This window comes from Misgurnus anguillicaudatus, chromosome 9, assembly GCF_027580225.2.
Source record: "Misgurnus anguillicaudatus chromosome 9, ASM2758022v2, whole genome shotgun sequence".
Taxonomy (NCBI): Eukaryota; Metazoa; Chordata; class Actinopteri; order Cypriniformes; family Cobitidae; genus Misgurnus; species Misgurnus anguillicaudatus.
This window is the reverse complement of record NC_073345.2, coordinates 25,989,838-26,016,819: the sequence shown is the minus strand read 5'-3', so window position 1 is coordinate 26,016,819 and position 26,982 is coordinate 25,989,838. Positions and strand designations below refer to the sequence as shown.

Sequence of the window (26,982 nt, the reverse complement as noted above, 5' to 3'; positions counted from 1 at the left end):
TTTCCTACCCTCCACTGCCACTTTCAGAGTGTGCTTGTAGCAGCTAGGAGGCTGCTCAGGTTGGAGCAACAGTACAATTTGTCCAGTTAAAAGTTGTTCTATCACTGAAATTATTTTAGAGACATTATTTAAAGGTAAAAAAACTACATAGTGTTGCTTTAAAGTAAGTTATCTGATGATTTTTTGTTAGCTAGGTTGCACGTGCCTGTTGATTCGATATAACGTTAACTGTTGAGCACGCTCTTGCTCACGTTATTTATGTGCATTATTTACATGCTACAGTAGTTACACTCCTTTAAGATAATGTAATTAATAGTGGGAAATAATCAGTTTTTTGCAATCTTCACGCTATCAATCATCGTTCGCCAGACGTTCTACAACATCTGCTTCAGTTTGTGTTTATTAACCCTTTAGCTTCACTTCATCACGGAGCTATTCCCGTAAAAGTTATCTGTTAAAAACATTTAATTCATTAATAATCTAGTACGTGTTCATTTTCTGTCATAGTTTCTTCAAAATTAAGTTTTATTTGAGTGTTTTTAATAAAAATGTTTTCATTTTCATCATGATGGTACACCCCGCCCCTTTGATTATACCCGCCCGTGGCCACCCGCCCAACCCTACCACCTTAACTAACACATTTTTTGTGGGAAACCCTGGTGTGTATTTATTTATACATGGTTATTATACACAGCACACACACACACACACACACACACACACACACACACACGATGTAAACAAAAACTTTTATTCTGCAAACAATTATTTACGATTAATCGTTTTGCAGCCCTACTATTATCTAAAGAAACTTACAATGCCTTACAAGGTATACGTTTTTATAAGTATATGTGTTTTCTGGGTTCGAAACCTTTTTGCGCTGCTAACGCAATGCTCTACCACTGAGCTATCAAGGAGAAGCTTCAGTTCATCATGCCCTTATTAATGCACTCAACCTTTTTATAATTTTATAAATTATATTAAATTACAAAAAGGCTAAACATAAGCATTTCCACTTTATAAATTGTTTAACATACCCTGATCAAATCTATGCATAACATTAACAATATGTTGACAGCAGGACTTGAAATGAATACATATTACAGTGAAAAACAAAACCAGTTTATTTGTGTCGGCTGACATTAATCCAGTTTGACTTGAGGCTGGTTTAGATTGTCTCACATATGGTGTGAGTGTGTTTCTCTGCACAGGGCCATAATGGGCTAACAAAAAGGCAGGGGGAGGGTACATGGCAAAGGCTTAGTTAACACTCTCTGTTTTCACAATTCAATGTATGTGAACTGTGAGATGGTGACCGATTTCTATTCTCCGTGTGCACTGCAACTTAAAATAAAGGGAACTACTGATTTTGCAGCTTTGGTCTATCAAATAACAAATGGATGGTGCTAAATACAGACGTCTAGAGCAAACCCACAGCGTTCATGCAATTTTTAGGTTATCATTACTAAAACGAAAGGGGCTGCTCTCCGCCTCTTATTTTTGTTTCATTTTGTAAAAGCTGCGCAAGCTTATTTCATCAATTGCCCTAAAAGAAATCTGAGAAAGCTCTTACATACACGTCCCGAGCATGTTTACGGGTTCGTTCTCCGGAAGTCGCGCGCATACGTCATCGAGGTTCTCACATTTCAGTTAAAATACATTAGAAAATTAAGATTTATTTCTTTTAAGACATAGAATTATTGTAGTTTTATTCTTACCTTGAAATGTAACGGTTGCTTTTCTGAAATCAAACCTGAAATATTAAACCTTGATGACGTATGCGGTCGGGACGTGTCCGGCGGAACTGGCACGAATGGCCACCCTACATATACATGTACAAAACATTGTGCAGCATGTTTACTAACAACACAAGCAACAAACTCCCACATAATATAAGTGCGGGTCAACATAAAGCCGTAAATTCTATAGACCATTTCAAAAGATGTAAACAACACCCACTTCCTGTTTCAGTTTTTTAACACTAGATAAATGTTGGGATAAAATACAACCATCAGAACATATAGAACTGAATCAAAAAGTTAAACAAACATCTTAAAGATAATAATATATGTGAAATAATAAAAAAAACAGTCACAAACTGAAACAGGAAGTGTTTCTGGGCCAGTAGTGTTTACATCTTTTAAAATGGTCTATAACTCGTGTTTTAACTCGCCCATAGTCCATCCCCTCAAAGTAATCAGGACATAAACGGTCAAAAGTGGACAAAAGAGACGGATATAAATACCAGGTGTTAACGTGAATGAGTCTCTATCATGGTGATCATCATAAACAAACATGCAAAGCATCTGCTTAGTACAAACCACAAAGGCACAAATCGTTAAACTATTCACATAACTACCATCAAAGCAAAAACATCAGCTGAAACATGATGCTCCTGCATGTTTTGTTTGCTATATCACGGCAGTTTTTACAACACCACAATCCCGTTATATTCAGAGCCCATGCATGAAGGCTCTCGAAAAATAGAATAACGCATGTAGAAGACCTTATCACTTAGCAACAGCTGACCTCCACCCTTTAGGTGTCCCCCTGCAACCAATCAATCGAGCCGAATCAGCTGATCCGTGCTGCTGATTCAGCATTAATGAAGTTTTGCTTTTGGTTTTAGTGGAGGCCACGCAACCCCCATTTTCACCAACCAGCAAACCTGAAAGTGCTGATTAGTGACAAATAACACTCGAGGGACCCTGATGAAGCAGCGCAGAATTTGGCGATTCAGATGGATGGGAAACATAACAGTGCAACGTTGCTCTTTTTAACCGTCATCCTTACATGAAAAATGTTGATAAGGGTAATAAAGTTTTATGATGTTTAATGCAATGCAGTCCGATTCAATCGCATCCATTATATTGCTCATGTCATGTTCCTTTAGATCAACCGGTGTGTTTAAAGTCATGGGTTGAAATCCAGGAAACACACAACAAAATGTTTATCTTGTCATGCAGTTTGAATACAATTGTCTACCAAATGCATCAATGTCAATTTTTTCCACTTTAGTTTTCATCTGTGAAATGTTACTAAGTCTAACTTAAAATGAAAATGCTACAACTTCAGTCTGTCTTAGTGGGAATGTTGAGCAGAGATGTCATTTTTTACACCTTCATACCTTATTACTGATTTCTGTGAAGTGTGATATTTATACATTTATACATTATAAACTATGTATTAGTTTACGTAGCTCTCTCTGATATGACGTGTTATTGGAATAAAAAGATGTCCAGATTAACTCTTGCATCTCCATCCAACATTTACATGCACCGGGTGAGCAAGACCATCTTTTGAACTTAAATGGCATTCAGTTCACAGACATTCAACACCACAGTAAAACGTGGTGACCATCCAAGAGATGTGAGAAGCGAACAGGTAGTCTGTATAGTGAACCTTACCAAATTTGCATGAATAAGATCCTTACTAGAAATAGTTAATGGTACCAAAAACTTTTTTATTTTAAGTTTTTTTTTGTGCCATTTTTGCCTTTATTTTAACAGTGATAGCGGAGAGGACAGGGAGAAGAGAGGGGTATGGGGCCGGCAAATGACCACGAGCCGGGAATCGAACTCGGGTCACCAAAAGTGCGAAAGCACCACATGTTGGACCGCTGCCCACTACACCATCGGCTCCAACATGGTACCAAAAACTTAATAGTATTATGGTCCGACCAGGGTTTTTGGATGGGTATCCTGGTTTTTTTAAAGGGTCATTCTATTTTTTTTGGAAGATATGTTTATTTTCCATCTCCCCTATTTAAACATTTGATTCTTGCCGTTTTGGAATCCGTTCGGCTGGTCTCCGGGTCTGGCGCTGGCACTTTTAGCATTGCTTAGCACAATCCATTGAATCTGATTAGACCATTAGCATCGCACTAAAAAATAACCAAAGTGTTTCAATATTTTTCCTATTTAAAACTTGACTTCTCTGTAGTTACATCGTGTACTAAGACAATGAAAAATGAAAAGTTGCGATTTTCTAGGCGGATATGGCTGGGATCTGTGCTCTCATTCTGGCGTAATAATCAGGGACTTTGCTGCCGTAACATAAGGGACACATGGGACTAAATCTATGAATATGCAAACATAATGCATCAAAGGAAACACATTAAAAAGGAACAAGGTGGAGCATCTCTTTTGTAATTCAACTGGCTTCCACCGGCAGTGATACACGCCTGACACATTAACCTCACAATGACCCTGAGGGTTGAAGAAACCAACTGTTTAAGGAACGTGTTAAGACATCAATCAAACATTTTACCAGTCTGGACAGAAAGGTTTCACTTGCACTGTTATACAAGATATGCTTTATTGAGAGCCAATGAACTGAATAAAGAAACGAGTAAGTACTCAAAAGAAAACATTGATATCTCTCACCCTGACATTTAAAAAAGTGTTTCCATGTAATTGCTCTTAAAGGGATAGTTCACCTTAAAATGAAAATTCTGTCATCATTTACTCATCCTCATGTTGTTATAAACCTGTATGATTTTTTTTCTGATGAACACAAAAGATGATATTTTGAGAAATGATGGTAAACACACAGCAGATAGTGACCATTGACTTCCATAGTAGGAATAAAATAATATGGAATTTAATGGGACCAGTCAACTATGTGCTTACCATCAATTATTACAATATTTTATTCATCAATTATCACAATACTTCCAAAATATTTTTTCCTACTATGGAAGTCAACGGTCACCATCTGCTGTGTGCCCACCATCATTTCTCAAAATATCTTCTTTTGTGTTTGTGAACAACATGAGGATGAGTAAATGATGACAGAATTTTCATTTTAAGGTGAACTATCCCTTTAAAATAATTGTTTAACAAAAGATATCTGTAGTAAAACTATGAATATACAAATAGTAATCAATCCACAAATAAACATTGCTGCTAAACATTATTAAAACCAGGGTTAATGTTATCATAAAATAATTAAAAATATCAATAAATATATATTTTTTATGATTTAAGCGTTGCTCCCATATTTATATAAACGTTTATACACCTATAATACATCTATAAATCTATTCTAAATTAATAAGAATGAAATGTGCAAACAGAACTCAAATACCCATAATGCACCGCAACACAGCTTTCCGTACGTTAACCATTAAAGCAAGCGCACATGTCATGTCAACACAAGAACACGTGACTGCTCCGAACCAATCAAATTAATGCAATCAGAAACAATTCACACTTGGGAAAGGTTTAACACACAATCAATTCAATCTGCTTTTGACACCTTAAACATGAAACCGCCATCAAGTGTTTGTGACTTAAACCAACTGCGATAGTAAGCGGTTAACAAAACCGCTATTTCTTTGGGGAAACAATGGCATTACTGTTTATTAAAACACCTGCAGTGTTATAATATTACAATCATCTTACCTGAAAGTCGTGTAATGCAACGATGTTCTCATGTTTCAGCTCCTTGGGAAAAACAAATAAAAGATTATTTGTACGTGACTGCTCGAATTTGTGTGCTGGAAATGTTAAATGCAACCAAAGGTTACCTTTAATATCTTGATCTCTTTTCCTAAAAGGGTCTGGGATTTGGCCAAATTCTTCTTGTTGATGCATTTGACTGCAACTTCCCAATCGTGCTTCTGTGCAGAAAATATACATTAGAGGCTTGGGCATAATTGTTTGAAGGTTACATGTCCATAGTTAATTACCAATGGAGTGCATGTGTTTTTTGTTTTACAGTATCTTGATGAATATTTGTCAAGATTGACATGAAAGCCCAGAGTAACAAAACCGGAAATATCACTTAAAATGCCTTGATGTTTACGTTTAGAAAAACATCTATAAGGGATGGTATACAAATATACCCCATATATATGTAATAACAGCAGATCGTGTAATATTAATACTGTATTATGCATTTAATCTCTTATTCTTCCCCCTCCATCTGTTGTACCCGAGGCCTACAGTATACTTAAGGTGGTATGTCAGGTCTGCAGCAATGGAGTGCGCATACAACAACAAAAGTTGTATACACGATCATCAAACCACTACATTTGCAAATATTCAAGGTAAATAAAAAAAGGTAATATATTTTCTCACCTCTCGATTTCTGCCTTTGAACACCACTGCAAAAGCACCATGTCCTATAAGATCCTTTCTGCTGAACTCAAATTTCCCGACAGTCTCCATATCTCACAACGATCCCAAATGTTGCTTGTTGATTATTTATGTGAACTATGGGAGACCCACAAATATCCTCTGTCTGCTCTCCCCTTTTCCTCTGTTTGGACGAGGCAGCTGGAAAGTTGAACCCCACTTCTGCTGCATGCCATGGGCAGCCTTTCCAAAAAAATATTCCTCTCTTCTTTCATGATATCCAGGAAAAAAGGAGATCAACTCCTTTTAACTATGACAGCTCCCCATGTCTATCGGTCACTGGTCGCGAATGTTTAAATAAAACGACGTACGATGAAAATACCACCTTAAAACGAAAACGCAGGTTTTGTTTGTGTACATCCGATGTTGTCAAGTCTGGGCATATCCTCGCGTCGTATAGTTAAGATTACAATAATCTTGCAGAGTCGTAATTGTATCAAGAAGTGTTTTCTTTTAGTATATTGCCTTGATATGTTTGAAAAACGCTTGAGCAAGATGTGTCTGTTGGTCTCAACAAAGACCTCAATTTAGACGAGGTCTGCAGCGCTGCGCATGCGCGAGACCTTTTCATGAAAGCTCAGCGTTGACGTCAGGAGAACTGTCACGACACGTCACATGCAATGTCAAAACAAAACAAAAAATTGACAAAAAATCTTTTTGTTGAACTTATTCTATCTTTTGATTCTGGCACTTTTATTTATTTAATTTATTTATTTTTAGCAGTTTTATTTTGTTTGTGAATGCAATGTACCCCCTGGCTTTATTTGTAATTCTTTAAAATCTTTTAGAAATATACCCGTTTTAGCCAAATATAATTCAACTAGCTTTTGAGATTTTTTATATTTCGTAGCTTATTTTATGTATTCCTTTTTAGTAGGTTACAAAAGAAAACTGGCTTTATAAAAAAAGAAAATATATAAATTAATTTTACTTCTTAACGAATTGCTTCACAAACTAACTCAGTACTAAAATACGATTATCAAAATACGATTATGTCAAAATGTAACATCAAAAATGTCTTAAAACGGAAAAGGGGTTCTCAATGGTGGCTGTACGACCCCTAGGGGATATATGGCGACACTGCAGAAAACCAATTACTGTTTTTTAATTCTAACGTAGGCTATTAAACAAAAATACAATAAGTTAACTTTAACTTGGACCCCTCAGTTTTATACAATATCTAGCAAGGTCTCATATAACCAACCATAACGTAAAATTAACTGCTAAAGTGCTTTTGTATAGCAAGCATTGCATAGCAGCCCAAGGTCATGGGTTCTCAGGGAACTCAGGGAAAAACACTCATAGCCTACTGATAAAAAATATGTTATTGTATTGCACTGTAAGTCACTTTGGATAAAAGCATTTGGGAAATTGATACATATAAAATACAAGTGTGGCAGTAGGTTTGTAGCCAATTGTAACCCACAGTTCAAATAGAACCATAAATAATATTAGTGAAATAAATAATATATATAATAATATATAATATAATTAATAAATTGCAATAAATAGATAAATACGTTATTTAGAAACCACACAATATATTAAAATATTGATTTTGTAAAAGTTTCAATTCTTTTAATGATGTTGAACCATCCCTTTAGTTTAAAATCCCTCTGCCCCTTTAAGACACTTTCACAGTTATGCACGAGCTGTTTTGTTTTGTTTTTTAACATTAACGGCAGACGCTAACCGAAAATCGATAAGATACACACGGAATCCAGACACCTTAAACTAAACTCCAAAATTAGGCTTATTTAACACTTCTAATATTTTGTTCATCGAGAATCATCCCTATAACATCTTAGCGGTGGTTTTGAGGAGTGTTTTGAAGACGGTTTTGGCCAGGTTTTTTTCCCCTACACGGAAAGTTTGTGGACAGCTCGACACCGGATCGGACCTTTGGATAATCAGCGTATTGCGAGACAGCATACGAATGAACAGATATTTCAACTGGATACTAGATGGCGAGCCAACCCAAGGATCTTTAACCTGCAAGAACTGAAACACCGCATTCTGATCGCTTACACGGTTTGACATGAACAAAGTGAACCACTGAGCTATATTCTTTTAATCACATTGGACATTGACCTTTGAAAACATCGAATTGGACGGATCCTCTGAACTGAAATTCTGAAATTGCAACACAATAATTTAGATTTATTGAATAGAGAAATTGGTGAATAGGTGAATGTATGAATGAAAATTGGTTGATGTATTGTATTTTTTTTTCTTTTATGTTTTCTGTTAAAGTGAGTGTTGTAGTTAAATAACAATGTTAACAACATACACAACAGTGAGACTCCAAAGTGTAGCAATTGCACAAACAAAAGAAACATTTAAATCCTTACATTTTACCTGCAAAGAAAGAGTTAGACCCTATAAAGTGAAACAATCACACTAACATAAGCACACTAAAATACGTACCTGTTCCCTTAAAGAAGAGTTAACTTAAAAGAAAACTAGAAACAAATAGCTTAAAAATAGTTAAAGCAACTGTTCTAAAAGAGCTGATTAAAATTTAATAGACCGGTCTAAGAACAAAACTAACCAGAATAAACCCATACTTAAACCAGTTAAATCCATTTAAACTTATTTAAACAAGAAAAGATTAAATATAAAGGATTTAAAATTATTTATTATACATATCGTACTGTAAATATTTATTGATTATTTATTGATCTACATTGATTATTTATTGACACATCTTTTACTGTAAATATTTATTGATTATTTATTGATCTACATTTTGTGGGGTAAATATTTATCAATACATTTATTGAATAATTTATATATTTATTTAATTATTCTATTTATCTTACTAACTTACCTATTCCATTCTTATTCCTGTTCAGTAAACTGCTAATTAATTTATATAAGTTTTCATGTCTCATGTGTCTTTTCTAATATAACATACACCACTCAACGAACCTAGAACTGGTCCAGTAGCATAGTTATTACGATTGCAGTGACATAAGTGCTACATAAAATTTGGCGAGCCAGCAGCCAGGAGTGGTATTAATCAAAATAAAATAGAGTTAAAACTAGAGTCTAACCTTAACAAGACATGGAAGCAGTCCAGCATAACAATGTAAAAGTCCCTAATGCTGTTATCGTTAGTGGCATTACCGATACAGAAACAGATGAAGAACTTTTTGACTTTCTTAAGCAATATGGTTCCATCGAAAGAATAATCCCAATAGACTCCACACACACAGCACACTCAGACAAGCAAGTCATTATAGAATATAGATATGGCACAGCTGTACAGGCACTTGCATCTTTATTGCCCTACACACTTGACACTAGTTCCCCAGCTAAATACAGTTACTGCATTAGAACCCTAGCTAGTGTCTACACACCTGTAGTTAGCAAAACAGCTACACAGACCTACCTCTCTGAGCTGAAGGAGATAGCAAAGCAGACTGGCAAGGACCTTGCAACTCTCCTTAAAGAAGAACTCTCCATCATCAGCAATGCTGTTGACCTCGAGAATCCCGAGACTCAAAGTGACAGCATGGAATTGAAATCACCTGAGCAACATCTTCCACAAAGAGCCACACAGGTTGGCCCTCAGAACACATTTCCAGAGCAGCATGTCCAGCCAGGCGGCGACTGGATGCCACCTCCAGCACCAGCCAAAGAGACACCATCTGTTCTGAAACTCTGTGACATGAATCCACCAGAAATTCAGAAAGTAATCGTTGAACACATTGTGCGAAATGAAGACTCTGCTATGCATGTAAACACAGCCCTAAGAATCCGACCCTTTTCTGGGCATCTCCCCAGACCCAACAATGAGGCAGACCATGAGACCCGGCGCTCCAATGTGGGACCTCCTCTCAAAGACACCAGGCAATCAGACCTGCACAAACCACGGAAGCTCCCCGAAAGCCCCCCGCCACCTGCCATTGACACTGCGAAGCACCCGACACCCGAAACACCTCCAAGTGTATATCTGGATATCCTGGACTCTGCATTTAGCACCGTTGAAGATGGCGACAACCTATTTGCAAAGTATCTCAATACAATGCAAGACAGTGGTGAGAAACCCTCAACTTACCTCCAACGGCTGCAGGTGATGTTGAATGCCACCCTCAGGAGGGGGGGTGTCTCTGCAAGTGAGTTTGACAGGCAGCTTCTGAGACAATTTGTCAGAGGTTGTTGGGACAACACCTTGATATCTGAGCTGCAACTGGAGCAGAAAAAGCAAAATCCACCTACCTTTGCAGAACTGCTGCTGTTACTCCGCACAGCAGAAGACAGGCGAGCTTCCAAAGCATCTCGGATGAAGCACCATCTCAGTTCCTCAAAACCCAAGGTGTCATCCCATTACCAAGGCATTTGTGTGCAGTATGATGAAGAATGCAGTACATCGCATTTATCTTCTTCTTCACCAGAGATTCAAGATCTGAAAAGGCAAATAGCAGATTTACAAACCCAGCTCGAACGTGTCACGCAGAAAAGTCAAAGAAAGAACCATGCTAAGCCAGCTCCCAAACTGAAGGTGCCCACACCTGGTTTTATGGGAGTTCAGACTCCCACACCTCACAGCCAAGATAAAAAGACCAACAGCAGCAGGAGACCAAAACCTTGGTACTGCTTCAGGTGCGGAGAGGATGGACACATCAAGCCACAGTGTGATGGTGAACCAAATCCCTCTCTGGTAGCCTCAAAAGGAAAGCTGTTGAAGGAAAAGCAGCAAGCATGGGATGTTGTAAACAGCACTTCAGAGCCTAAGAATTTTTAGAGCCAGTTCCTGCAGAGGGACAAACAGGGACTGGGAGACAGACAAAGTGTCCCAAACAGAAACGACGTGTTTCCAACATGTTCTCTAACTCTACCACCAAGAGACAGTCAGCAAACCTGCCCAAGGGACTGATTGGAGCACGGTGCACTGCACAAGTGACCATATGTGGCAAAGTATGCAGCTGCCTATTAGACACAGGCTCTCAAGTCACGACAATCCCAAACTCCTTCTATCAAGAAACCCTGTCTCATCTTCCCATCCACTCATTAAGTGACTTGCTTGAGGTGGAGGGAGCAAATGGTCAGGAAGTGCCTTACCTTGGCTACATCGAAGTCACCATCAGCTTCCCTAGGAGCACCTTTGGAGTGGACATTGACGTTCCTACACTAGCGTTAATTGTACCTGATATGCGCTCAACTCTGTCATCAGTACTAGTAGGAACCAATGCTTTAGATGTTCTCTATGAGCAGTATGCAGATGTCACTCCTCAGAACTACCAATCCCTTCCATATGGCTACAGAGCAGTCTTAAAAACTCTAGGAGCCAGACAAAGACATACTTTTGATTCAAGCATGGGGAAAGTGAGACTACACAGCAGAGACGCTGAGACCATTGCTGCCGGTCAGACAAGAGTCTTTGAAGGATCAGTGAGCTGCAGAACAACTAACTGCAGTCAGTGGGTGATAGTAGAGTCACCAACAGCAGTTTCGTTACCAGGTGGCATACTGGTAACTGACGGGCTAGCAAACCTGCCATCTAAGCAGCCCCACTGCTTACCAGTCATTCTGAAGAATGAGTCAGACCATGACATAACTCTACCCCCTAAGGCTGTGATAGCAGAGATCCATGCCATCAAGAGTGCCCAGTCTCTTCAAACTCTTGGTTCCAAACACTCAACAGACCTGACCCCCAAGAAAAAAATTGAATTTAACTTCAGTAACTCTCCAATATGTAACAAGTGGAAAGACAGAATATCCGAAAAGTTGAACTCCATGCCTGAGGTGTTCGCGCAGCACGACCTTGACTTTGGCCGTACTGACAAGATCAAACATCACATAAAGCTTAGTGACGAGACACCTTTTAAGCACAGAGCGAGGCCTATACACCCACAGGACATCGAGGCTGTACGAAACCACATCCAGCAACTCCTTCATGCAGAAGTCATCCGCGAATCTGAATCACCCTTCTCCTCGCCGATTGTGGTCGTCAAGAAGAAGAATGGCGATGTTAGACTCTGCGTGGACTATAGAAAGCTGAACTTGCAGACGATCAAAGACTCATACGCCTTACCCAATCTGGAGGAGTCCTTTTCAGCATTGACGGGATCAAAGTGGTTCTCAGTGCTCGATCTCAAATCTGGATTTTACCAGATCGAAATGGAGGAACAAGACAAGCAGAAAACTGCATTTGTCTGTCCACTTGGATTCTATGAATTCAACCGGATGCCTCAGGGGATAACAAATGCCCCAAGCACATTCCAGAGGCTCATGGAACGCTGCATAGGAGGATTGAACATGAAGCAGGCTCTCGTCTTCCTGGATGACTTGATTATCTTCTCCTCAACACTACAAGAGCATGAGGAAAGATTGATGCGGGTGCTCAACCGGTTGAAAGAGTTCGGCCTGAAGTTACCGCCCGAGAAATGCAAATTCTTCCAGACCTCCGTGAAGTACTTAGGACACATTGTGTCTGAGAAGGGAGTTGAAACAGACCCAGAGAAAATAACAGCTTTAAAAACCTGGCCAAGACCAACTAAACTGAAAGAACTGAGAGCATTCTTGGGATTCTGCGGTTACTACCGTAGGTTCGTTAAGGACTATTCAAAGATTGTGAAGCCTCTCAATGCCCTCACTGCTGGATATCCCCCATTGAGAAAAGGCTTTAAGACCACAGTGAATAGTGAGAAGTACTACAATCCAAAAGACCTCTTCGGTGACAGATGGACCACCACTTGCCAAACAGCTTTTGACACTCTCATCGAGAAGCTAACCACTGCCCCTGTCCTCGGGTTTGCTGACCCCAAGTTGCCCTACATCCTGCATACAGATGCCAGCACTTCAGGTCTTGGTGCAGCACTCTACCAGGAGCAACAAGGACAGAAGAGAGTCATCGCCTATGCAAGCCGTGGTCTATCAAGATGTGAAAGCAGGTACCCTGCCCACAAGTTGGAATTTCTTGCCCTTAAGTGGGCAATTACAGAAAAATTTCAAGACTACCTCTACGGACGCCCATTTCTTGCTGTCACTGATAGTAACCCATTGACCTACATACTTACCTCTGCCAAGCTTGATGCCACAAGCTACAGGTGGTTAGCTGATCTGTCAACCTTCGATTTCCAGCTGCAGTACAGGGCTGGGAAGCAGAATCAGGATGCAGACGGGCTGTCCAGACGTCCACATGATAGGCTACCTGATGACTCATCGTCCCGGAAAGAGATGGAGAGGATACAGCAGTTCACAAAAAGACACCTGTCAACAGAAATGGATGAAAGCACCATCAAGGCCATCTGTGAGAAGCACATGGTTCATGATGAAGGAACATTGCCTGGAACTACTTTGGTTATGTCGCTTGCCCACCATTCAAGTGCTATTCCAGAGGGCTTTGAAGAGGAATGCCAGCTAGACGGTGTGAACGTCATCCCGATGATAACACCCACTGAGATGCGGGAGAAGCAGAGGGCAGATTCTTGCATCAGTGCAGTACTCAGACAGCTGGAGCTGGGAGAAAAACCTCCACCATCTCTCAGAAAAGAACTCCCTGAGCTCTCCCTCCTCTTCAGAGAGTGGAACAGGCTGGAGATCTTAGATGGCGTCTTGTTCCGTAAACGACAAGAGGGTGCACAGACTCACTACCAGCTTGTGTTACCTGAAAATCTGAGACCCATAGTTCTGAAGAGTCTCCATGATGACATGGGCCACATGGGTGTAGACCGGACGCTTGACCTTGTCTGCAAACGTTTCTATTGGCCAAAAATGTCAGCTGAGGTAGAGGCCAAGATCAAGACCTGTGACCGCTGCACGAGGCGTAAAGTCCCACCAGAGAAAGCTGCACCTCTTGTGAACATCACAGCCACACGACCTCTTGAGCTGGTATGCATGGACTTTCTCACCCTAGAGCCGGACTCCAGTGGCACCAAAGACATCCTGGTCATCACGGACCACTTTACGAAATATGCAGTGGCCATTCCCACCTCAAACCAGAAGGCTCAGACTGTTGCTAAATGCCTTTGGGACCACTTCATCGTCCATTATGGCATCCCAGAAAGACTCCATAGTGATCAAGGTCCAGACTTCGAGTCCCGGACTATCAAGGAGCTGTGTGACATAGCAGGCATCCGTAAGATACGAACTACTCCATACCATCCAAGAGGTAACCCTGTTGAACGTTTCAACCGGACCCTTTTGAGCATGCTAGGCACCCTAGAGAACCAGAAGAAGAGTCACTGGCGAGAATATGTCAAGCCTTTAGTACATGCCTACAACTGTACTAGAAGTGAAGTCACTGGTTTCACCCCTTATGAACTCATGTTTGGAAGACAACCAAGGTTACCAGTAGACTTAGCATTTGGCTTACCTGTCAACTACAAGCAAGGCTCTCACTCACAGTATGTCCGCAACCTGAAGTCCCGACTGGAAGCAAGCTACAAGGTAGCAACAGAAAATGCAAAAAAAACTGCTTATCGCAATAAGGCAAGATTTGACAAGCATGTTGTTGATTCCACCCTGACTGAAGGCGACAGAGTCCTGGTGAGGAATGTTCGCCTCAGAGGCAAGCAGAAGTTGGCAGACAAGTGGGAATCTGATGTGTATGTTGTCATCAAACAGTCTGGAGACATCCCAGTCTATGTTGTGAGGCCTGAAACCAAAGATGGTCCGATACGAACTCTTCATCGAGACCTGCTACTGCCTTGTGGGTTTCTTTCTCTTACCCCAGTTGAATCTGAAGAGTCCATCAAGGAGAGACCTAGACGTCCAAGGACTCGTCAGTGCCCAAGGAGTGAACAGTCATATGAATCTGAATGTCAAGACTCTGGTTCCGAAGACCATGATATCACCTACTTTTATGGGCATGATGCCACGGTTGTAGATACCGTTGGTGTTCACCACACCCCTGCAACCATAGAGTCCTTCATGAGAAACACAGAGCCGAGGAAGCCAAGACATTTCACAGTGTCCACCATTGAGAAAGACCTTCCAGATGTAGCTAAAGCTTTTCCTGAGGCTGCTTCTGTGATAACTGTTCCAAGTCTACCAGATGAAACCTACCTACCTGTAAATCCGCAGAATAACTTACCTGAAATGAATCCGGGAGAGAATAACTTACCTGAGATGAATCCAGGAGAGAATAACTTACCTGAGATGAATCCAGGAGAGAATAACTTACCTGAGATGAATCCGGGAGAGAACACCTCGCCTGAGATGAATCTGGGAGAGAATAACTTACCTGAGATTAATCCGGGAGAGAATAACTTACCTGAGATGAATCCGGGAGAGAATAACTTACCTGAGATGAATCCGGGAGAGAATAACTTACCTGAGATGAATCCGGGAGAGAATAACTTATCTGACATGAACCTGGGAGAGAATAAGTTACCTGATGCAAATCTACAGGAAGATGCCAGAGAGAATGGAAGCCACCTAAGAAAGTCTAGTAGACACAGACAACCCACAAAGAGACTTACTTACCCCCACTTAGGAAATCCCTTAGTCACAGTAGTGCAGTCATTGTTTCAGAGTTTGAGTGCAGTCATCTCAGACTCTTTAAATGAGCCAAACTCCTGGCAGTCACATAGAGTGATGGCCGTGTAGTTGCTAATAGGATGCACAGGGACGTGCATCAGGAAAGGAGGGGAGGATGTAACCCACAGTTCAAATAGAACCATAAATAATATTAGTGAAATAAATAATATATATAATAATATATAATATAATTAATAAATTGCAATAAATAGATAAATACGTTATTTAGAAACCACACAATATATTAAAATATTGATTTTGTAAAAGTTTCAATTCTTTTAATGATGTTGAACCATCCCTTTAGTTTAATATCCCTCTGCCCCTTTAAGACACTTTCACAGTTATGCACGAGCTGTTTTGTTTTGTTTTTTTAACATTAACGGCAGACGCTAACGGAAATCGATAAGATACACACGGAATCCAGACACCTTTAGCTAAACTCCAAAATTAGGCTTATTTAACACTTCTAATATTTTGTTCATCAAAAATCAACCCTATAACATCTTAGCGGTGGTTTTGAGGAGTGTTTTGAAGACGGTTTTGGCCAGGTTTTTTTCCCCTACACGGAAAAGTTTGTGGACAGCTCGACACCGGATCGAACCTTTGGATAATCAGCGTATTGCGAGACAGCATACGAATGAACAGATATTTCAACTGGATACTAGATGGCGAGCCAACCCAAGGATCTTTAACCTGCAAGAACTGAAACACCGCATTCTGATCGCTTACACGGTTTGACATGAACAAAGTGAACCACTGAGCTATATTCTTTTAATCACATTGGACATTGACCTTTGAAAACATCGAATTGGACGGATCCTCTGAACTGAAATTCTGAAATTGCAACACAATAATTTAGATTTATTGAATAGAGAAATTGGTGAATAGGTGAATGTATGAATGAAAATTGGTTGATGTATTGTATTTTTTTTTCTTTTATGTTTTCTGTTAAAGTGAGACTCCAAAGTGTAGCAATTGCACAAACAAAAGAAACATTTAAATCCTTACATTTTACCTGCAAAGAAAGAGTTAGACCCTATAAAGTGAAACAATCACACTAACATAAGCACACTAAAATACGTACCTGTTCCCTTAAAGAAGAGTTAACTTAAAAGAAAACTAGAAACAAATAGCTTAAAAATAGTTAAAGCAACTGTTCTAAAAGAGCTGATTAAAATTTAATAGACCGGTCTAAGAACAAAACTAACCAGAATAAACCCATACTTAAACCAGTTAAATCCATTTAAACTTATTTAAATAAGAAAAGATTAAATATAAAGGATTTAAAATTATTTATTATACATATCGTACTGTAAATATTTATTGATTATTTATTGATCTACATTGATTATTTATTGACACATCTTTTACTGTAAATATTTATTGATTATTTATTGATCTACATTTTGTGGGGTAAATATTTATCAATACATTTATTGAATAATTTATATATTTATTTAATTATTCTATTTATCTTACTAACTTACCTATTCCATTCTTATTCCTGTTCAGTAAACTGCTAATTAATTTATATAAGTTTTCATGTCTCATGTGTCTTTTCTAATATAACATACACCACTCAACGAACCTAGAACTGGTCCAGTAGCATAGTTATTACGATTGCAGTGAGATAAGTGCTACACAATGTTTAAAAAAACAACCAAGACACACCTTTTCTGCTTACATTGAGTAATCCTTAACTATTTTTAACTATTATCCCCCTAGTTTCAACCTGTTTTGCTTTGCTGTGATTTATTGTTGACTGCTAAATGCTCTCTGATTTGTAAGTGGCTTTATGAAAGCATCTGCTGAATGAACAAATGAACAAAATTATATTTTAGTAGCCTACATTACATATCAGATAATGGCCTGACATGCTTTAAAGATTAGCCATGCATAGGGAATTATGAAACAGTAAACACTGATCCTTTAAGACCATAAACACATAACAGGGTTCATTTTCATACATAAACTCCAGAGGCAGAGAAGGGTATTTATTGGGACATTAAATTTATTGAACAGTTTGAGTTTTTAAGTCAGATTTATTTGATAAAATTGAGAAGCAAAAAGTTAATACTAAAGCATAAACAATAAAGTTTATTTAATGAGGGTTTTATACTTGCAGAGTTTTAGCATTTGTGAGTTTGCTACAAGCTTTCTATTTTTTAAACAAGCTTTAAATTTCAATGTAGTCTACATTAGGCTACAGTTACACCAAGCCCTAGTAATGGATTAGGTTACCATATGCTTGTTTGGACAAAAGCACTTTGGGGAACTATGTAAATCAAATGGCATATACCAAGCTGTCACTGGGGCAGTACCCTTTAAAAGGTCCTATTATGTTCCATTTATGTAAAGATATGAATACAGCTGGTACCTTTATGTTACTCCAAGGTATACTATTATGGGCTTTTTAGGTGCAAACGTTTACTTTATGAAAGGATACAACCCCAAATGACAACATTTTTTGACTATATTTTTCTTATAGTGTATTACTCATTAAGTACCATAATTTAATGTAAAAAAATGTAAACATTTAATCCAAACGGCAAAAAAATAATTTTCTTGCAAACAAAATGTTTTACAGTAAATATATGCTAAACACATTTTATAAAAAGTAAAGCTTAATTAAATATATTTTTAGTTTTAACCTTAAAATACCATCAGATTTTCCAAATCTATTTCAGGGGCAAGTGGGCAACAAACACATTTCCAATTTGACAACCCTGGCAAAAATATATTTTTCCTGGCGAAAAATATAAAAGTTTATAATTTATAAAATAAAAATTAAAATTAAATGAAAAAACAACAACTTTCAAACCAGTTTTGTTTACAGGTTTGTAACATAGAGCTTTTCCCAATGCAACCTGAAAATAAATGCTATTTATAAAAAATATTTATTTTATATAAGCCAACAGATAAAAATGCATTTTTGTAAACATCTTTCAAATATATTTTAGAAAATATATTTTTGGCCTTTTTTGTATATTTTAAAATATATTTAAAATTATATTTAAATGTGTATTTTTATGTGATACACTGTAAAAAACGTAGAAATTGCAGCTGGGTTGCCGGTAATTTACCGTAGATGGCAACAATTTGTTCAAAGTTAAATGAACATTTAACATTTACAAGTCTTTGTCTTTACAGAGTAAAACTAAAAAAACAGCATCAAGCAAAACATTCTGGGAAACAAAATCTGAAGCAAAAAACAGAAAAAGGTTGATGATGATTTCTGGTTCCCAGAATGCTTTGCATGAGGCTGTTATTGTATAGTTTTATTCTGTAAAGATAAAGACTTGTTAATATTTAACATTTATTTAACTTTGAACAAACTCTTGCCAGTAAATAACATAAATGTAAATCTACAGTAAATTACCGGCAACCCAGCTGCAATAACACTGTAATTTCTACCGAATTTTTTTACAGTGTAATGTTTTTGTTGTATGCGAAATGTACATTCAAATCTTTTTTTTACCTTCTAGAGGTATTTTTCCTAACCAATTAGACAGGCCCGAAACAAAATAACCCAAATATATTTAAAATATTTGCTTTGGACATGGACATGTTTTGAGCCCACATTTTAAACGCTTTTAAATGTCATTTTAATCCTTTTTTGTGGCAAATTGGTCCCAAGCCAAAATAAATTTCTGGCCTCCTTCTGTGCCATATATCAAAGTATGGTACAGAATGGTATTGCACTGTATTATCATACTGTATTTTCACAATGTAGATCCAGAACATATATGCACAAATGAAACTTAAGAGGAGAACATTAGAGATCTGATGGCAGTGATAAACACATAAATGAGGGGGTCAAAATTTTCAGGTGTCTTTTCAGGCGTCTACTTGTCCAATGTTTCTAATCCCAACACAAGAGGGCACTGCAGGCTTGATAAAGAGTCTGAATGTTGTGCTTGGCAGATGAACTTGTTTGGGGACAAGGCGTTAAAAGGATCCAACTGAGAGCATTTATCACCGTGACCCATTTTTACAAGTTAACAAGTTCTAACAACTTATGTCCTATACGTTTGACGCACGCTGCGTAAAGTGGGTAACGAGTGCTTGCAGTAAAGGTGACATTAAAAGCCATTCACTTTTGCTATGAAGACAAACACTTCAACTCAGTGTGACGCACTTGAGGATGTCAGAAAAGTTTTTAAATAGAGATGCTTTATAACCCCGACCTGCTGCAGGAAAGTAATGTTGGGTGTAAAATTGGTTCGGAAAAGGTATAAGTGGTCTGGGCAGCACACCCGGTGTTCACATGAATCACCCGTCAGCTTATCAAGTGAAACTGCAGAGGCGCATCACTCACAGTCACTGAGTACATCATGTGTGTCAGAGGCAAAAGGTTATCATTAACCGTCAGTTGTACATTGAGAAGTGCAGGCTCGTGTAGGCTGAGTGAATCGCAGCGGTCCGGGAGGGATTGGATCTGCTTGAACCATCTGGTGGGTTTCTTACTGTGACTTGGTCCAAATCCCTGCAGTATCAGCAAGGGAAAATCTACCCTCATATTGCTCATAATTGTCACATGGTGTGTTAAAACATAAGGAATGCCTTCCACTAGACCCATCAGAGCAGGCTAGTGCGGATTTGGTAAGAGAGTTTTCGTGAAAATGATCAGATACACAGATGTCTCATTGATGCTGTTTTATAGAGAGCTGCAGGGATGACATATTTGTAGGCCAACCCATAATGGTGCTTCAAACTGGTTCCCTCAAAGTCAATGGGATTTTACTGTAGACATTTGGAATATTGCAAAAAATGGCTTTGTGATCAACAAAAGGTTATGATACTTATACTTTTACCCTCCTAAGACCCGATCTTTGGTGGTTTGGCTTGCATTTTAAAATTCTTCCAGCTATTTGGGCTTAGGAAGAACCAATAAATATAATACCCAAATATTTTTCTTTGAACATGAAGCAGTGTAACTATCCACGTTTGTGTACAACAAGGTACACAGAATTAAGTAATATGGTGCAAACAACAAAAAATGTGATGTCCATGTATGTGGACATGCAAGGTCTTAGGAGGTTAAAAATAAAGGTGTTTCACAATGCCATCCCAGACAGCAGACGACTTCGGGCCAGATCCGCACTGGCGGACTTCAGCACAGATTCTGTGCAGATTCAACCTATAGTCGTTTGCTGTTTGGGATTGAAGAACAATTTTTGGCCGAGTGGTTTTTTAAAAAACCTTCAACATCCAAGGATTTCCAACATCGCTTCTGTTTCAATAAAGGTTCTTCGTAGTGAATAAAGGTTCTTTAGATCAAAGGGTTTATATGATGAACTTTTAGCATATGACACTTTTCTATATCCATATTTTTTATTAAGAAACATTTAAACTGTGTTAGATGGTAAATAGTTATTGTGATATTATAAAAACAGTAATCTTAAATAATTGGCATAGATTTTTTTTCACAATTTTTGCTTTGTCTTTTCTGGGGGACCCCTGGGGATCCCGGACCCCAGTTTAAAAACCACTGCTTTAAATAATAGAAAGGTAAACTTTTATAAACCTTTATTTTAAAGAGTGTACATGTTTTGTCTATCAAGATAATCTTCACAAACCCATTTCTTTATTTTATTTTGTAATTTGGACATGTCAATGTGTCTGGAGTGGTTAACTGTGGCATCACCATTACTTAAATATAAGAGAGTTACACTGTTAAAATGGTCAAAAACTGTCCCTAGAACCATCCCTAAAAAAGTCCTAATGCTATACTCAAATATGATGCAAAAATTTATATAAATAGTATAGGGTGATCCTTATTTTTCAACTTTTAAAAGTTTATACTCTCACCCCACCAATATGTTTGAATAAAAAAAATTGGGCAACATTTTTTCAATATTAATTAATATTTAGAGGTTGCTCAAGACCTTTGAAGTTTAACACATTTGCGTACTATGTGATACTTTGTGCTAGCATGTATAGTTGTTTAATATTATATACTTATGGCAGCAATAGACTTATTTGACCACGCTCCATGCAAATAAAACTCCTGTTTTAGTTGTGAAGTCTTTCAAAGCAAGAAAGCTTCAATGTGAATGAAGCACAATAGACAATATACACTGAGACAATGGCTGAAGCAACACGAAGCAAGTCCACTATATGGTTACCCGGATCAGAAGAGACTAAAATAACTGGAAAAAAGTTATGTTTGTTGTGCGTTTTTAAATGGTACAGTTTTTGCAAAAATTTGTGATTTCGGAAATATTCAAAGGCTTTGAGCAACCTCTAGATATTGTAGGAACAATTCAAAATTTTGCACAGTGCGTTTTTATTGATATCCTAACACATTTAGGTGGTGAGAGTTGAACATTTTAAAAAAAGAAATTTGACCCATTATAAGGACCAGCCTAATAAATAGGCCTTTTTTATAGGTTAGGTTGTTTTTAAAATTGCATGCTTTCAATGCAATTAAATTAAAATTTGAAAATAAATGAAAAATGACAGCCTTTTTATTAAGATCTATTTAAGTTGCATCAAAGGTTTCTCTTCATTCCCTGTTTGCAATGTTGATCATTACAGCCAATCACAGACATGGCTGCAGAACTCATCAATGTAACTTTTAAATGACTTGTCAGTGTTAAAGTTGATTTTTTTCAGTTTTTCATTCATGTGTAAAATAGCAATAAAATTAACTAAACGCTTCTTACCTTTTTGTCTGTGTAGTCCATGAGAATATGGCCTATATAATTTTAACGTATTGTAGACATTACTGAAATAATTAGGATTACAGTGTGAAGTGTGCACGATGTTTCCCCTTTAAAAAACTTGGTGCATGTCGCCCCTGGCCAAAATTATTAGATCACCTGACAGATCTGAATATCTTGATCTTTTTTGCCTCTAAAACATGATTTGATTTCATAATGATGGTTGCTCCCAGCACCCCAAATATCAAAAGAAGTGAGTCGTACTGTTTTATCCAATTTGAAATGTAATATTTGGTATGTCCACCTTTTGCAGCAATTAAATCAGCACATCTCTCTGGCCTCAAAACCTCATCATTAATGTTTTCCTATGCCTTCTGCAACTCAAGTTAAAGCTTTCCTTTGAATGTACAATTGCAGTTTATTTTCCAAGTTTCAAATTTCCGCAAATTTATTCAGTGAGTTTTAGGTGTGGACTTTGAAGGGGCCAGTAAGAAAAATCACCTAAGTCTCCTTATGATGGCTATAATCCAGTGGCGGCTCGTGACTGCTCATCCGAGGGTTGCAAATTCAAAATATGTGTCCGGGGTGTCATGTGTGTTGCTCGTGTTTTCAAAATATGTGTCTGTTCCATCATGTGAACCATCTGCATCACGCGTTTCGTCAAAATAAGTGCCTGCTGCACACGCGTCAAAACTGTGTGTGATAAAAGAGACGCTCACGTTCAAAAAATACACGCAAGACACTCACTTAACAGTAAACTCTGATTACGCATGAGATTATGCGAGTGTCTGGCTTTTATTATAAACCCTTTAGACGCATGTGCAGCAGGCACTTATTTTTTGACAAGATGCACATAGGTTCACACGACGCACTGAACACATATTTTGAAATGATGAACCACACACATGACGAGCTAAATACATGTTGTGATGAACTTCGCATCGAGTGCCCATAAAAAAAGAAGTCACCGGCCGCTAATAATTTATTGTATACATTTGGTACTAATATGTATATTATGTAATATGAACTCAATAGGTGCAAAGGTGTAGTTTTTTGAAGTAGCTTTGCTGACAGTGTACTTTCCTATCAAGCCATAATTGTTTTAACCGGACATTTATGGGTGTATAATCCGTTCAACCATTTTTGGGATTCAAAGGGAATAGTCGTTAGAAAATCCAAAATCCAAGGAAAGTCCCCTGACTCAATAAATTTAGTTTCAGTCATTGAAACATGACCTCTCTTCTGTTTACCTATGGGCACAGTTAAGTCTCCAGGCAGCCAAGCAGAGTAATTAGTAGATCCAGAACCTTTGATGAAAAGTTTTCCTTCTCAAGCTTTTTGGTTATCCCCAAGTTCAGTACATCATTCTGTAATTGGCTTACTTTCTACACACCTCCACACACTCGATGTCTACATCACGCTCATGTCTGCATTTTTCCCATACGTGGTGTAGCGAATGCTCATTACCAAGGAGACGGATAGTTCTCATCCCCGTTGTGTGATATATATTCAGTATGGGCTCAGTGTTATCATATAAAGCCTGTCATTGATTTAAACAGAAGCAGGGACAGAGACGACAACAGTTACAGCAGAAGCATGTAGTGTACCTTCACACAAACAAACAAACACAAACGAGTCCTGGGGTGGTGTGACAATTTGGATTGGTGGCGACGTGACGTAATGTTGTTTTGGCATTTCTGGGTGAATACGGTGAAATAAACACAGGTGCGAATATGGTTCCTGCTGATGTGACAACACCTGTCATATTTGTACAAAACAATATATGAAATTACTTTTCTCCTCACGCAAACTTGCCCACTCCTTTTTATTTTTTTTACAAAAATATTTCACCATATAAAAGACAGATCAGAATTTACATTGTTTTTTGCAACTGCCATAGAAGTTTTACCTTAAATATATATATATATGTTTTTATATATAGTATATAAGCTTTTATCCCATATAAGATTGGAGTGCACTTTCGGCAGCCAAATATCCTCCCAATCTGCATTTCTCAAAATGTCTCACGCTCTCTGATCGGAAAAATGTGAATTGCAAAGATAAAATACAGAAAAAATAGTGAATGCCTTTATAAACAAAGCTGTAAAATCTTTTCAGCTAGTGATCCACAGATGAATGTGAATCATGCATGCCCTTGGTAAACTAAACAACAGTGATGTTTATTATAAAACTGAAGTCAGTTGCGATTCTAAGAACTGTCATTGCTTAAAGCGATGATATCTGTGATGCTTCTTACAAAAATACAGTCGATATAAAAGGTATAATTGCTTATACACTGCGAAAAAACGGACCGGAGAGCTGGATTATAATAAGGAATTTGCAGAATGCGCAAAGGATTATGTTCGTAATAAGAAAATGGCCAAAAAGTGCCAATAATGAACGAGCGACTGGATTTTTAAAGCACTTGGAGCAGGGAAAGGTTAAGATTGTGACTCATAAATGTCAGCCAATAGGAAGCCCTTATTTAAAAGACATTCCTGTCACCCTCCCATTATCAGCAATATCACTACTTTTTAACATTATTAATCATGATCATAATTATTACTGTGCCTGAAAACGGCTCAAAATGCTGGTTGTGTACCTAGCAATCTCCTAAAATGATTTAAAAAGAATCGCAAATAATGATAATAGTAATAATAAAACAGAATATTCCACCAATCAAAACAAAAACATGGGAGCCAATCATTTCATTGATTGAAGTGCTGAGGCCGTTCCATCACTTTGAGGCTATTCCAGATCCTCTCGTTGCTCGCTTCAACCACAGGCTACCGTATACTTCAGTCCTAAAATGTTTTTGAGTACAGGCCTGTGGCTCTGCCCTTATCAGAGGGGAGCAGAGGAGAGAGAGAGCGCGAGTGTCCAGAGCGGCGCTAAGATCCAGGCGGGCGAGAGGGTTAGTCGCGTGCCCAGTGGCGAGGCCGAGTCTGAAGTGCACGAACACACCTCGTAGCCATTTTCCGCGTGGTCCGCGTGGTGCTGCCCGTGGAGCCTCGTGTTTGAATTATTCTGCGTCTCCGGAGAGTCCGACTGCATTTCTGAACACACCAGCCAGTCTTTGCCGATGGAACGGGGATAACCCGTTTCAACCTCCATATCGCTGCCCGCTACACGCCAGTACTCCTTTCCCCTGAAGAAATACGATGCACCTGTGCAAAAGAGTGGAAAGAGAAAAAATATGATAAAAGTTGACAGAGAAGGAATTTTACAGTCCAGCTGTCATTTATTATTTATATCATTTTACATCTGCAACATTTGACTCTATTTTCTGTTTCGAAACTATATCTATTTCCTGTTTTGTGAGATTCTGTCTATTTGTCTACCTATCCATGAGTCCATCTGTCTGCCAGTCTTGCCTGTATGTCTGTCCGTTCGTTCATCTCTCTCTCTCTCTCTGTCTGTCTGTCTGTCTGTCTGTATATCTATCTATCTATCTATCTATCTATCTATCTATCTATCTATCTATCTATCTATCTATCTATCTATCTATCTATCTATCTATCTATCTATCTATCTATCTGTCTGTCTGTCCGTTCTTTGATCTATCTATCTATCTATCTATCTATCTATCTATCTATCTATCTATCTATCTATCTATCTATCTATCTATCTATCTATCTATCTGTCTGTCTGTCCGTCCTTTGGTCTATCTATCTGTCTGTCTGTCCTTTGGTCTATCTATCTGTCTGTCTGTCTGTCCTTTGTTCTATGTATCTGTCTGTCTGTCTGTCTGTCCGTCCTTTGGTCTATCTATCTGTCTGTCTGTCCGTCCTTTGGTCTATCTATCTGTCTGTCTGTCCGTCCTTTGGTCTATCTATCTATCTATCTATCTATCTATCTATCTATCTATCTATCTATCTATCTATCTATCTATCTATCTATCTATCTGTCTGTCTGTCTATCTATCTATCTATCTATCTATCTTTCTGTCTTTCTGTCTATCTATTTATACTTTTCTTTCTGTCTGTCTAGCCATATGCTAATGTCTATCTGTCTGTCTATCTATTTGTCTACCTATCTATTTGTTTCTGCCTGTCTGTCTGTCTGTCTGTCCGTCCGTCCGTCCGTCCTTTGGTTTTTATATCTATCTGTCTGTCTGTTCTTTGGTCTATCTATCTGTCTGTCTGTCTGTCTGTCTGTCTGTCCATCCTTTGGTCTATCTATCTGTCTGTCCGTTCTTTGATCTATCTATCTATCTGTCTGTCTGTTCATCCTTTGGTCTATATATCTGTCTGTCTGTTCTTGGGTCTATCTATCTGTCTGTCTGTCCATCCTTTGGTCTATATATCTGTCTGTCTTTCCATCCTTTCATCTATAAATCTGTCTGTCTGTCTGTTCTTTGGTCTATCTATCTGTCTGTCCATCCTTTGGTCTATATATCTGTCTGTCCATCCTTTGGTCTATCTGTCTGTCTGTGTGTCCACCCTTTAGTCTATGTATCCGTCTGTCCATCTCAGTGTCTGTCCTTCTGTCTATCTATCTGTCTGTCCTTTGGTCTATTTGTCTGTTTATCTTCCCATCCTACCGTCTATCTATCTGTCCATCCTTTCACCTATCTATCTGTCTGTCTGTCTATCTCTATGTCTGTTCTTCTGCCTATCTGTCTGTCCATCCATCCATCTCTCTGTCTGTCTATTAGTCTATGTATCTCTCTGTGTCCATCTGGCTAT

General features: G+C 38.3%; 2 protein-coding genes across 3 annotated transcripts in view; both read right to left on the bottom strand.

The window, feature by feature from the left end:
- Positions 1-6,711, bottom strand: part of ulk1b (unc-51 like autophagy activating kinase 1) — a 30,365-nt gene extending 23,654 nt beyond the window's left edge. For both annotated transcript variants that reach the window (XM_073871360.1, XM_073871361.1), the window contains exons 1-3: positions 6,084-6,711; positions 5,531-5,623; positions 5,406-5,447 (exon numbers count right to left, since the gene is read on the bottom strand). In XM_073871360.1, coding sequence (XP_073727461.1) covers positions 5,406-5,447; positions 5,531-5,623; positions 6,084-6,173 — 225 coding nt within the window. In that variant the 5' untranslated portion in view covers positions 6,174-6,711. The remainder of the gene's footprint in view (positions 1-5,405; positions 5,448-5,530; positions 5,624-6,083) is intronic.
- Positions 6,712-24,100: 17,389 nt separating this feature from the next.
- The window catches only part of mmp17a (matrix metallopeptidase 17a), a 103,774-nt gene continuing 100,892 nt past the window's right edge, over positions 24,101-26,982 (bottom strand). Inside the window, exon 10 of the mRNA XM_055180625.2 lies at positions 24,101-25,461. Coding sequence (XP_055036600.2) covers positions 25,139-25,461 — 323 coding nt within the window. The 3' untranslated portion in view covers positions 24,101-25,138. The remainder of the gene's footprint in view (positions 25,462-26,982) is intronic.